We start from the raw sequence: 12,918 nt of genomic DNA on the forward strand, positions 1-12,918 counted from the left end.
ACTGGTTAGAAATTTGGAGCAGGAAGAAATCCAGTGAACGTTTGACTTTGAGGAATGTAAGATTCATATATATAATTTTCATGGGCCACCAAACTTAAGTGACAGAATATCACTTTTTCCTAACATACTTTCTCTTCTCCCAAGGTGAAAAGCAGAGTACAACCGTAGTATTTTTAATTCAGGTGTTTCAATTTGGGTTGGAGATGGAATGCAGCCACCATATTAGTTCTCAAACAAGTTTGATCATGTTAGTAAAATACATTCATAATATTTATTGCATTTTGAGCTGTTCTGTGATTTAAAACTTAAGTTGAGGGTAGTAATCATACAAAAAAACCTTCTAGTACTCTTCCCCATTCCCTTATTTTACAGTTTTGTAAAGTCACTCAAAAGAAATTAAAGAAGTATAAACGTATTTAAGAATAAATTCAGCTCTACATGAATAACAGATTTTGGAATAATTCGGTTCAGAAATTGAATCTTAATAGCTCTTGTTTTAATCCTTGTTGAAAATTTTTCAGAAATTTTTCTCTGCTCTTAACTAAGTTAAATTTATTCATTTATTGACCTGTTAAAAGATCTTGTAAGTGCTTCAGAATTGTTCTATATGTCTGTTAATTTTCATTCTTTAGTAGTATAAATATAGAAGGGGTAGTCTTTTAGGCAGAATATACAGATTTCAGAGATGTCTTAGATACTCACATTCTTTTAGTAAATCCCAGTTCAGGGTTATTTCTTTCAAAAGGAAGAAATCTGTGTGAATAACCTGATACTCAGGCACTACGATAAAGGGTGAAGAGTGAGAGAGAAACCAGGCTTAGAAGATGAGGGTTGTAGGAAGGATTTTTAAATCAAGTTATTTTTAAATTGAATTCTAAATAGTACGTTGTGGCTAATATGATGAAAATAATCGTTGTCTCTGTTGTAAGATCTGAAGTAATATTATTGCCCTTGAGAAAAGTGGACGTTGTAAGTAACATATTTGATGATACTGTTCAGCCTACCTTTTATGTCACCTGAGCAATAATAGATTTTTTCTTTAATTCATGTCAATATTTAATATATTGAAAATCAGTGTAAAACTTCAGTGTAAATAGTTTGCTGTTAGTATGCACGAAGAATTGTATTCTTCATAAAAGCAAACATACTCTCAGCGTCTTACATATTCTTTAAAAATTTAGTGATGGATGATAGGTACTGTAAAGACAAAGGAATTAAAGGGGACATTTCGGGAAAATGGTTCGTTCGTATGTATATAACTATTAATGTGTTTTGTCAGAGACTGAAATTGAGGAAGAGAATTTTGGAGTTCTTGTGGTTTTGTTTGGTGGTTTATGGAAGGAGCCCTGGTGGCGCAGTGATTAAAAGCATTCGGTTGCTAACTGAAAGGTCGGTGGTTCGAACCCACCAGCTGCTCCATGGGAGAAACATGTGGCAGTCAGTCTGCTCTGCTTCTGTAAAGATTTATGCCTTGGAAACCCTACGGGGCAGTTCTTCTCTTTCCTACAAGGGTCACTATGAGTCGAAATTGACTCGATGGCAGTGGGTTTGGTTTTGGGTTTTCAGTGGTTTATGGAGAGAGTTGATCAGAGATCGTGCCTTGGTGAGTTGCTGTCTGCATAGGCTGTTAACAATTGTTTCTCTGGCAGCAGATCTTGTTCATCGAGATTGCATCATTTCTGGGAGAATGGCCAAGGTCCACAGCCTCAGTACAAAGACTGTCTGAAGCATATGAGGCCTGTTCTCTTTCTGAAGCGGCACTCCTCTTCCTGCCAGTCCTCTTCACAGGATTACTGAAGCAGACTTGTTCTGAATTTCTTTCATTGGATTGGCTGTTTATTAGACTCTTGTCTCCCAGCTGCTTCCGGCTCACCTGGCTGATGCAATTTCTTTCTCTGAAATCTCTGTTGGAATTGTTCTTAAAACAGTTTTTGTTTGTCTTTTCTGAGAGTGACCAGACAGATCACACGGGTCTTGTGCTTTCAGCAAGTCATAGAGAAGAGACCGTCAGAGTTACAGAGACTATTGGCTGTTCTTGAGCCCAGTTAAAAAGACAGATAATTATATACCATTTCTGGCAGGTTCTTTTTATGTTGTATGGCATGTTCTCTTACAGTTTCACCAAGAAACTGTATGTGAATGGTGACTCCTCTAAAGAGCGCTCAGTAACTGGGAGATTGGCTGGTTCTGCTTCTGAATCCCAGAGTTCCTAATGTTCCTGTGGATTCTGCTGCATTAGTCTGGAAATAGATAAATATAAAACTGAAATTCTGATATATTCATTTTCCCCCTTTGTATACCCGTATAATTTTATCTCTTTTCCTCCTGTTCTTTTTTAACCTTTTTTTTTTTTTTGCCGTTGCTAAAGGATGAGTCTGTGTCTTCCTTTGGTTTATTTTTCTTTTTTGCTTTATTTTATTGCTTTCATACCTTTTATTTTTATAATTTTGAACATCTTAAAATTGCTTTAAAGAAGAGCTTGTTTTTTCAATTTTTTAAAAACTGGTAATCCATAAAACATCAACATAATAATTCTAATGCTTGGTAGGAGCCCTGGTGGCGCAGTGGTTAAGAGCTTGGCTGTTAACCAAAAGTTTAGCAGTTTGAATCCAGCAGCCACTCCTTGGAAACCCTATGGGGTAGTTCTGCTCTGCCGTGTAGGTTTGCTGTGAGTCAGAATCCACTTGACAGCAACGGGTTTGATAAGAGCTAGAATAAGTTGAAATCGACTCGATGGCAACGGCTTTGGTTTGTGTGTGTGTGTGTGTGTGTGTGTAATGCTAGGTAACTAGAATCCCACTAACAGGTCTTTTCTTGTATATGATATACTGACATTTCAAGCGTTAATAACTAATGACGTTTTGGAGAAAATACTGAAAACTTAAGGAGAATTGACCATTTTTCCTTTAAAGTTCTGTCACCTGTTATCCTTTCCTTTTTGGATGGTAGGTGAATTGAGGCTCCATTTTCAGCATGTTTTCATTATGCCGTTGACCACAGATAGAATTGACTTCTTGTTACCCTTTTTCTGTAGTAGAACAAGAGGATGGGTGGTATGGAGTAAAGGAAAAGAAAGGAATAATATGGACTTGTACTTTAACAGATGATGATAGGCCCTCTTCAGGCGGAGAGTACATTGATACTCAATTAAAGAAAAACCTGTGAATTTGGGAAGATGTTCCTGGAGAGAGAAAAAAAAGGGGGGGGATCCCTTGGGAAGTGGGAGAGAACTCCAACTTGAAGTGGAAGGAAAGGATTAGCCAGTGATATATTGTTAGTTGTAGTCAATTACAACTCAAGGTGACCCCATGTGTTACAGAGTAGAACTGCTCTATACCAGGTTTTTTTGTTTTTGTTTTGTTGTTTTGATTGTAATCTTAAAGGAAGCAGATAGCCAGGCTGCTGGGTTGGTTCAAACCGCCAGCTTTTAGTTTTGCGCCACCTAGGGACCTAGCCAGTTGACATAATAAGATATTTACTGTTTCTTAAGTCAGAAGATAATTTCCGTCCCCGCCCTTTAATTAGGCTTTTCAGGGAAATAGGCTATAAAGGGTTAAGCACAAAGATACAGAACTGGATGGAACATAGGATGGTGAATAAGGCAATGTAAAGAAAAATTATCGTTAAATACATAATATTTCTATGGCATTCTGTTCTTTGTGTCTATCAGTGTTATTTCTATACTAATTTCTATCTCAACTTCTTCTAGGTCTTCAGAGCTACTGGCGGATAATTGTTGGGACTTCATATTCAAAGGTCTATAAAAAGGTGACTGAGCCAAAGAATTCTTTTAATTTCTGTTTTATTTTTTGCATTTTAATGAATACTAAAATCATGTTGAGATAACGATGATCATACATTCATACAGCAAGTGTGTCAGCCACTGTTCTGGGTATTGGAACTACGGCAGTAGACAAAACAAAGTATAGCTATTAAACTGGATAACTTACACTAGGAGTTTGTTGTCTTGGGATATAAAACTAGAGTTATTATAAGGTAATATTGGATATAGTTGATTTGTTAAAAGGTCTTAAGTTAATATTTTAAGAGCTATGTCTTGCACAGGGAGTTATTTAGGGAACGAACTATTCTCAGAGTTATATGAAAAATTTGATTTTGTTATCAGAATTTGAACTAAGGGGCTGCATTATTTTAAAAAAAAAAAAATTTTTTTTTTTTTAAATTATTCTGAAAGCATGGTTTTGAATGAGATGGCCAAGGCAACACACTATAATTGCCCTCATCAGAAGAGCGGAAGAGTCATGTAAAGCTAGACAAAAGGAAAGTGGAGGAATTCATGAAAGGCAAATTTATAGTTAACTACTTAATGCTTCTTCAAGTTTATCAACTATCCAGAATGGCTGGGTTGGGTTTCCTTCCATTGGGAGATGTAGAAATCATCACTTATTAAGGAAATAATTACCTTTTGTTTTAGCATAGCTTTTTAAAAAAAATTATTCTCAGAAAAAAATTATCAACTCAGATTTATTTCCAAGTTGTATTTTATCTAGAAGCCCACTTTTTTTTTTTTTTGGTGAATGTTTACAGAGCAAATTAGGTTCCCGTTTAACAATTTCTGTACATACTGTTCAGTCACACTGGTTACATTTTTCACAGTGTACAGCATTCTCATTATTTCTAGTCGGGTTGTTCTATTTCCATTAATCTGGCTTTCCTCCCCTCCTCCCTTATCTTCCTTATTCTTGCTTTATGGTCAGTATTAACCATTTGGTCTCATATAGATGATTACTTCAAGGAGCACAGTACTCACAGGTGATATTGTTTATTTTATGAGCCAGCCTATTATTTGGCTAAAAGGTGACCTCCAGGAATGGGCTCAGTTCCACATTTAAAGGGTATATCAGGGCAATAATGTCAGGTAACCTCTAGTCTCTACTGATCCAATAACTCTGGCCTTTTTTAGGAATTTGAGGTTTAGTCTACATTTTTCTCCCATTCTGCCTGGAAACATCTATTGTGTCCTTGGTCAGAATATTTTGTTAGAGAAGGGAAGCATTTATACACATAAGCCCAAAGGCAGAAAATTATATCAGTCACTTCTTTTTTATGAGCTGTGAGGAAGTAATGGATAAGATTTGACCTCCTTTGCATATCAGCCCCCGCAAAGTCTAGCGCTATGTCACCTCTAGTTGGGTAGGAACCAGGTGCATTGCCACACTAAGGTTTGAATTTGAGGATGGCGCAGGACTGGGCAGTGTTTTGTTCTGTTGTTTATAGTGTTGCTATGAGTTGAAACAGACTCAACAGCACCTAACAACAAGATTCATTTGGTGAGATCCAGCTCCTTCATAGTCTTAAAGTACCAGGGAGAACTGCTTGGTTTATAACCATTCTAGCATTCTGAAATAATGACACAAAAAATGTTAATATTATCTTTATGCATTTTTTTTAAGTTTTGCTTGATTTACCATTCATAGTTTTCTTATCCACATTAATTTGTTTCATATATCAGAGTAAGATTAAAGTGTCTGAAATTGTCTATCATTTAAAATTTGTATTAATTCCATGGATTGATTAAATTACTATATAATTTTTGTTTAGGTTTTTTAGTATAAATAATTGTTTCATTTTTCCACTGTCTTATTTGCCTTCCATGAAGCAGTATATCAATCATGCTTTTTTTGTTGTTGTTACACTTTTTTGCAAAAATTTTTATTAACCTGGGTCTTTAACACTCACATTGACTTTTCCTCCCACAGAAAATGCTTCTTACTTTAAGTTTTCATGGTTTTTACAATAACATACATACAAGAACATAAAATCATACAAAGTACACGTTTTTCTCTTTGCACTACACCCCCAAATCTTTTAGTCTACTTTTGGCTTTTTTTACACTTGAGTAGTTTGCGAGTCTTTTTGTTCCCATATTCCACTGGTTTGTGATCATCAAGTCAGGGTATCTTCACTGTCTGTCCATACAAATTCTCTCATCTTTCCCATGAAACTGTACTCTTTGTGGTTTATGTTTTTGATCCTATCTGGCAGGATATAGTACCCAGCAAATACAGTTGTTCAGGTAATTTAATTGCATCTTCCTCTAAAATTACAGTTTAAAATAAGAGTGTGCTGTGACACATGAAGGCACTAGGAAACTGTGTATCCAATCAAATATAAATAGCACATTGATCTCTTATAATATTTAATTTAGAAGAAATAGCATTATTGGCTACTAATAAAACTGCATTTATTTGTGGCACAGTTAAAAAGTTTGAATTGTTAAGGAGTTTAGGTAAACTAGGATGTTTCTAGTAACCATTCTATATCTTAATGCTTGTTAGATCCTAGGATGCCAAAATATTTTATTTGATGGGCAGTGTTAGAATGGGTAGAATATACTTATCAGTAAACTGGGCAGACTGTTGTTTTCCTTTTGGCTGAAAAGATAGAAATGAAAAAGCATTACTGCTCTTCACCTCACTTTGTTAAACATTAATAAAGTATCTAGTGAACATAGGACGGTGTGTATAGCCTGTGCTTACTTGGTTTACAGTTAATCCTTAAATGCTTTCCTTTCCCAAAAATGAGGGAAAAATGGAAGAAAGATTCAGCAACATTTAGGATAAATTTAAAGAACCATCTGGTTACTGGATATTTTCATTTTCTGTGCCAGGATTCCTCATGTCCGTAACATGGTGGTCGAGGCTCTGCAGCTCACCCCCACTCTCAGAGTGGTCTGTCTCCATTAATTGGACCCCGTGATTTTCACTCTCTGCTGTGTTGGACGTCATGAGCATTGCAGTCCCTCTGGGAGTCACCACACCAGATACATCCTACTCAGATATGGCTGCTGGATCAGAGTAAGTGCTGCTTCCTAGATAGTAGGTTCTATGTCAGTTTGTTTGGAGACAACTTTCTTATGGATATCTAATAATAAATATGTAGTAACCAAAGTCTCTCCCACTGGAAATTGTAAATGACATTAGGCCTTTCCCTTTTCCCTCATAGAAACTGGAGGAAAAAAGGAGTTAGAAGGGGGAGGAAAAGTGATTTTGGGGAGGGTTTTCTGAGTAAATGATTAATAGGAATTAAATTTGCAAAGTAATGATTACATTTTTATTTGTTTTTGAAGGGTAAGGAAGGCGGGTGTCACTACCTGCTTCTGTAGAGTTAATGATTACCCTGATGGAGGGAGATAAGGAGGTGTGTTCTGTCCAACTGATTTTCCTTGAAGGCCTCTTCCTATGTACTTTCAATTGTGTAGAATAAAGGGGCTTAAACTTTATGTGGGCAGGTTACTTAGACCATCTAACATTTGGGGTAGAAAACATGGAGAGCAGTGTCATATGTTCTTTTATAATATTCCTTGCCTAGAAAGAGGACCTTCAAAATCAGTGGTACTAAACTTTTTTTTCAGCAAAGAGCAGCTTTAGGAATTCAGAGTTTGTCGAAAAGCCCAACCCCTAAAATAGACTCAATTCTTGAAGAATTTAAATGCCAAATGGCAATGAAGGTAGGCCTTCATTATACAACTTTATATATTATTCACAGTTTTTAAATTTTTAGCCTTTTGTATCCCTTCTCTTTTAAGTTGTCCGAGATTGCCCCTGCTCACAGATTCCCCTCTTGTCCTTTTACCTCCCTTGTACCCAATCTTCCTTGCTTACAGAAAGGAAGTGGAAGCCCCCTACCTTTCAAGACGAAGTGACACTACACCAGGATGTGAAAGTCCAGCGAAAGAGACCCAAGGGGCCTAGGGGGCAGCACACCCCCAGAAGCCAAGTCTATTCCAGGCAGTACCAGGGATTAGGGTCTGGGCTGGAAAAATCCTGGTGTTTTGAATATGTTCAGGTCCAGTTCAGACTCTTGATCCCACAGCCACTTCTTGAGTGAGGTGGGTGTTGCTCTAATTCCCCCTGTTTCTCTTGCCAATTTTACAGCCCCTGGGGATTCTTTTCCCTTCATCAAAGCAACTGTACCAGAACTCTGGGTTCAACTGCATCCCTGATTAATAGTGGTTTTCTTCCTTAAAACTGCAAATATTATTAAAGAGCATGTATATTTCTTCACAGAGCCACCTGAGATAAGTTATCTGTTTACTGAGTGTCTTAAAGGGGAAGATTTAAAATAAAGCTACCCTAGGAAGTAGTATATTATATTCTAGGGTAGTCTAGAATTAAAAGCAGTTTTTGGGCTTATTCACATGTAAAAAGGAAAGAGGGTGGGGAGTGGGGAATGGTGGGTTGTATTCTTGCCAGGGCTTTTTTCTTGTTCGTTTTTTGCATGCCAAAGAGATTTAGTTATGCCACAAGATTTGAGACTTCGAATTTTAGAACCATTTCCCAAGTAAAGGACTTAAAAATCTTCCGGCATTATTCGGTAGGCCAGTCATATAGCAACTGTTTATAGATTCTTATAAAGTCAGCTACTAACCTCCCACTATATGGATTGATTAACAAACTATGTAGCAGACAACATTAATATTTAAGATAAATTTTAACAATGACATTAAACTAGTGCATTTTGGATTAGTAGATAAGAAAAAGACTTAAAGCAGTTACTCTTCTTAAAACCAGTATTTTCCCCGGGTTATAGAGATAACTGCCTATAAATTTTGCTAGGGAGGCCAGAAATACTTCTGTTAACTTCAGCATATCCTAGGATTTCCTGAAACATTTTCATCTATAATCTCCAGACAAGTTCCTGATCCTAATTCATTTATTATTTCTACAAAACAATAGAATATCAACAATTAGCCCGTGTACCATTCTCTTGTTACTGAGATTTGTTAATGCTTCATCACGTAGTATGCCACTTTTCTAGGTGCTCTTAAAACTAAACCTCGTATTAAGGGCACCCTCCACAACCAAGTGAAAAACCTAGACCTTACCTCATGGGATTTTAAATCTAATGGCGACATTGTGCTTAGGCGTTTTTTGTATATTTTTAGGAAAACCTATAGATGTAACAGTAGAAGCAAAAATTTTTTGAATTTACTACTCTGACATAACAGAATCTCAGACATTTTCCAAGATGTGGCATTATAGCAGTAGGCTGTATATTGTACTTAGAACACGATTGATGGAGTGTATCTGTTGTAAGCATGACTTCTGTGTATTTGTCCAGCTATCATAGTAATTCAGACACAGGAAAAGAAAGGCTGTAATTACATTTGCATAAAATGGTTGGCTAATAAAAAGATGCAGCCCTAACACTCCAAATTTTTGATTCATATTTTAAAATATAGATAAGAGGATTTCCTGTAGTTACCTGTCAATGTGTAGCTATTGTATTTGATGAGTGACTGGTATAGAAATTTCAGAGTTTCTTCATCAAGAGATACGAGCTAAAATTTTAACATGTGACATGCATGGCAATATATTAAATGCTGTGCTCAACTAGAAAGTATGGTGCAATGGGATGGCCTGTTAACCTCCACAATATACATTTTATTTTTATTCCCTAGACTTGCACATGAAGTGCATGTGTTCATATTAACCCAGTTTTGGAGATGGGTAAGATACAACCAACATAGCTCCATCTCCATGGCCATCTTTAATTTCATGCAACTTTCCTTTCTCTGGTCTCCCCCCCAAAAAAATCATTTTAATAACTGCCGTCATGTTTCACCCCATGTGTTTAGTGGTACAAAAGCGCCCATGTAAAATATGTACAGCTTTTTGTAATACTTGTTAAATGTATCTAGTAAATTAACAATGTATAAAATTACTTTTTCTTAACTGTCCATCATAGAAACTAAATTCTGCCTTCATTTTATTAATGCTTGTCTGCCTTTGGTTTCATTTAGGAAACCCCACCTGTTTCCTAATATTCAGAACTGTTTGCCTCTCAGTGAGCCATGTTCAGATCATCTTTTTCTCAAGAATACTGACCTGCATTCTTGATGTATGCCCCCTGCCCCCGCCCTGTCCACCACCACCTCCCCAGTTCCCATCTTGCAAACACTCTTTGAGTAATAAAATGCATGCACTTCACTAACAGAAAATACTTTCCTGTGTCTAAAGTTCTTCTTCACCTAGAAATTACCTTTGCTGTTATTAATAAGATCCCTTCTCACAGTTTTGGAGCATATAACTGGGTGAGTTGGATACATATCTTAGACCTTTCTTTTATCCCTCACTTCTCAACTAACATTGAACTGCACACTTTATCCCTGCCAAGTAGTGTATATTGTATATCCCAAGCAGGAAAAAATGTTTATTACTTGAAGCAAGCAGTATGCATTATTTGATTCCCTTAAAAAAAAAAAACTCATTGTTCTCTTTTAAGGTTGAGGTATGCTAGTCCTTGGAGTTTCTAATTTCTGAATCTCTATTCTGGTTAATTTGAATATTATTTAGTTCTGAAAAGTTGCATAGTTGCATTCCTTAATTATCCTTCAGAATTCCCCAAAACAACCAGATAATAATCAGAGTTGAAATTATATTTCTCAAAAACTTGGATTTGTCCTTCGCCGCCTAAGCCTTTTTATCATCTAGTGAAGGCTTACATTCCATTTCTAAATTTTCTAAGTTTGAATATGTTTATAATCCTTTTATAATAATAAATTGTTTGAACAGTTTATGTTCCACTCAGTGAAGGTACAAAAAGATAATTAAATCAAGCTTTTCACTAAACCTGGTGACTAAAGTCTCATGATTTTTTTTAAAGGTAGAATGTTCTTAAAATTTCCAGACCAAGAGGCACAGTGGAAAGAGCACAGGCTTTGGAGTCAGACGAATATGGTTTCAAATACTGGCTCTATCAGTGTATGACCTTGGGGTAGTCACTGAATCTCACAACCTCAGTTTTCCCTTTTGTAATAATGGGTTGGTATTTACCATGTTTAGGGGCTGCAGAGATGAAATCAATCAATGTACATAAAGCACCTAGCAAATAGTGGACAATTAAAAATGGTAACTGCTACTACTGTTACTTATCACCAGACCAACATAAATTCCAAGTATGGTTTTGATTATTTTGGAGTACTGTGGTATTATCATGCAGCTGTGAAATAATCATGTCCTTGATATGCTTGCATGTCATTGGTGGATGAGAAATTATTACTCTAATTTTCGAAAGGTGTTTGGGGGTTCGTCAAGATAAGAGGTATGATAAATATAAGATGCCATTGTTTTTACCTGTACTTTCTTCAGGGTATCCTGTCTTGGTAGTGAATGGAAGAGGGCCTGGTCCCTGGGGCAGTACAGAAGGCACTTTCATCATCTCACTCACTGCAAATGTCATGTGAGGTTTCATGGAAGTATTAAGAGATCCAATTAAGAAGAATAGTTCTGAGTCTAAACCAGCCCAGAGTGGCTTCTCTAGGGGAAACTCCCCGCTCAGCTGGTACGTTTGTGTTTGTCATTAGGGACACCTTGTATCCCAGGTGCCTGCCTTGAGACATCTGCCTGTACTGGCTTCATGTCACACACAAATCCACATTTAATAACACTCCCACTGTTATTTATAGGCTTAGTTATGTTAATCAGACTGTTCCACTGAGTTCTTTCTCTTATTCTAGTGGCTGGTGGTTGTGGAGAGAGGAGGGGTTAGAATGGGAAGTGAAGTATTAGTTTAAGGGAAGATTAGGTGCTATGCTATCATGCATTGCTTTTCGCCTTTGTGCAGCCCTGAATCTGTGGAGGCTAGTCCAGCAGTTAATGAGAAGAGCGTGTATTCCACTCATAATTATGGGACCACTCAGAGGCATGGGTGTCGAGGACTGCCTTATGCTGTGAGTATGCATTTGTTTCTCTCCAGAGCAGTGATCTTCCTGGAGTGTAATCCATTCTTATACATTGTGACTTTCTTGAAATGTTTATATGCAGCATGACGAAGTTGCCCCTTTTGCACTTCCCTGCCTCCAGCGGACGTCTAGCCCTGCATCATTGTTCTTGTTTTTATGTCCCAGTTGACCTTGGCATTTTGTTTTATCACTTTGCTGGTTGAAGCCAAAAAACAAAGGGTACTACTTTCTTCTTTCTTTCCATATGTACCATACTTTAGGGGAGAGAGGGGCCAGTGTTTGGACACTGTTGATTTAAAAAATCTTATTTTCAGGATCATAATTACGGAGCCCCTCCTCCTCCGACACCTCCTGCTTCTCCCCCTGTCCAGACGATCATCCCTCGTTCTGACCTGAATGGCCTGCCGTCGCCCGTAGAAGAACGCTGTGGAGACAGCCCGAACTCTGAAGGAGAGACTGTTCCTACCTGGTGTCCTTGTGGTCTTTCTCAGGATGGCTTCCTTCTCAACTGTGACAAGTGCAGGTAAGATCATGTTCCTTCTAAATTCAAGCCTGGGTTGCTGGGATTAGGGTTTCTTATTAGTGGGGAAAAGCTCAAAGTATTCTTTCTTGTGTTTGTTAATGTAGATGATTCCTTAGTGCTCCTTGGCTCGAATTCTCTGCACTAGGTGAGAATTGCTGACAACAAGGAATGAGACATTGATGTTAAAGCTATTGAATTTGATATGAAATTTAATGTCCTGGAAACATTTGGTAGGTGGGAGGGAGGGGGTAGTATATGCAGAGACACTTCTCCCATGTGTGCTGTGACATGCTGCATGCTGTTGGAAGGACTACTTTAAGTTTATTTTCCCTCTTTAGGGGAATGAGCAGGGGGAAGGTTATTAGACTTCATCGGCGGAAGCAGGACAACATATCAGGTGAGTGGAAGATGGGTTAGACCCATGTTTTGACATGTAAATATTTTGTAGTTTAAATGTTCATTTCAGGAACCCCCTCCTATAAGTTCTCATGGTCCCCCATCTCTTTTAATGGGAACAGAAGTCTTCTCGTGACCACTATAGTTTTACCTTCTTTCTTGGAGACTGCTTTTTTTTTTTTTCTCTTTGTCTCTTTTTATGAATTGTTAGATTCAGAAGCAACTTCTTAGCCCTGTAGCAATCAAAGCATTCCTTGTTAGCATGAAAAACAGATTGAGGCAGTGGAGCGTG

General features: G+C 37.3%; 2 protein-coding genes across 14 annotated transcripts in view; both read left to right on the top strand.

Moving 5' to 3' along the window:
• The window catches only part of LOC126064388 (uncharacterized), a 33,765-nt gene extending 27,046 nt beyond the window's left edge, over positions 1-6,719 (top strand). The window contains exons 4-5 of the mRNA XM_049863413.1: positions 3,710-3,768; positions 6,632-6,719. Coding sequence (XP_049719370.1) covers positions 3,710-3,733 — 24 coding nt within the window. The 3' untranslated portion in view covers positions 3,734-3,768; positions 6,632-6,719. The remainder of the gene's footprint in view (positions 1-3,709; positions 3,769-6,631) is intronic.
• Positions 6,720-6,733: 14 nt separating this feature from the next.
• The window catches only part of SETD5 (SET domain containing 5), a 42,498-nt gene continuing 36,313 nt past the window's right edge, over positions 6,734-12,918 (top strand). For 2 of the 13 annotated variants that reach the window (XM_049863389.1, XM_049863394.1), the window contains exons 1-4: positions 6,734-6,818; positions 11,590-11,695; positions 12,022-12,230; positions 12,569-12,627. In XM_049863389.1, the coding sequence (XP_049719346.1) occupies positions 6,748-6,818; positions 11,590-11,695; positions 12,022-12,230; positions 12,569-12,627 (445 nt within the window). In that variant the 5' untranslated portion in view covers positions 6,734-6,747. The other 11 variants (XM_049863399.1, XM_049863400.1, XM_049863387.1 and 8 more) reach the window with 10 other exon arrangements.

This window comes from Elephas maximus, chromosome 20 (genome assembly GCF_024166365.1).
Source record: "Elephas maximus indicus isolate mEleMax1 chromosome 20, mEleMax1 primary haplotype, whole genome shotgun sequence".
In the NCBI taxonomy this organism is placed as follows: Eukaryota; Metazoa; Chordata; class Mammalia; order Proboscidea; family Elephantidae; genus Elephas; species Elephas maximus.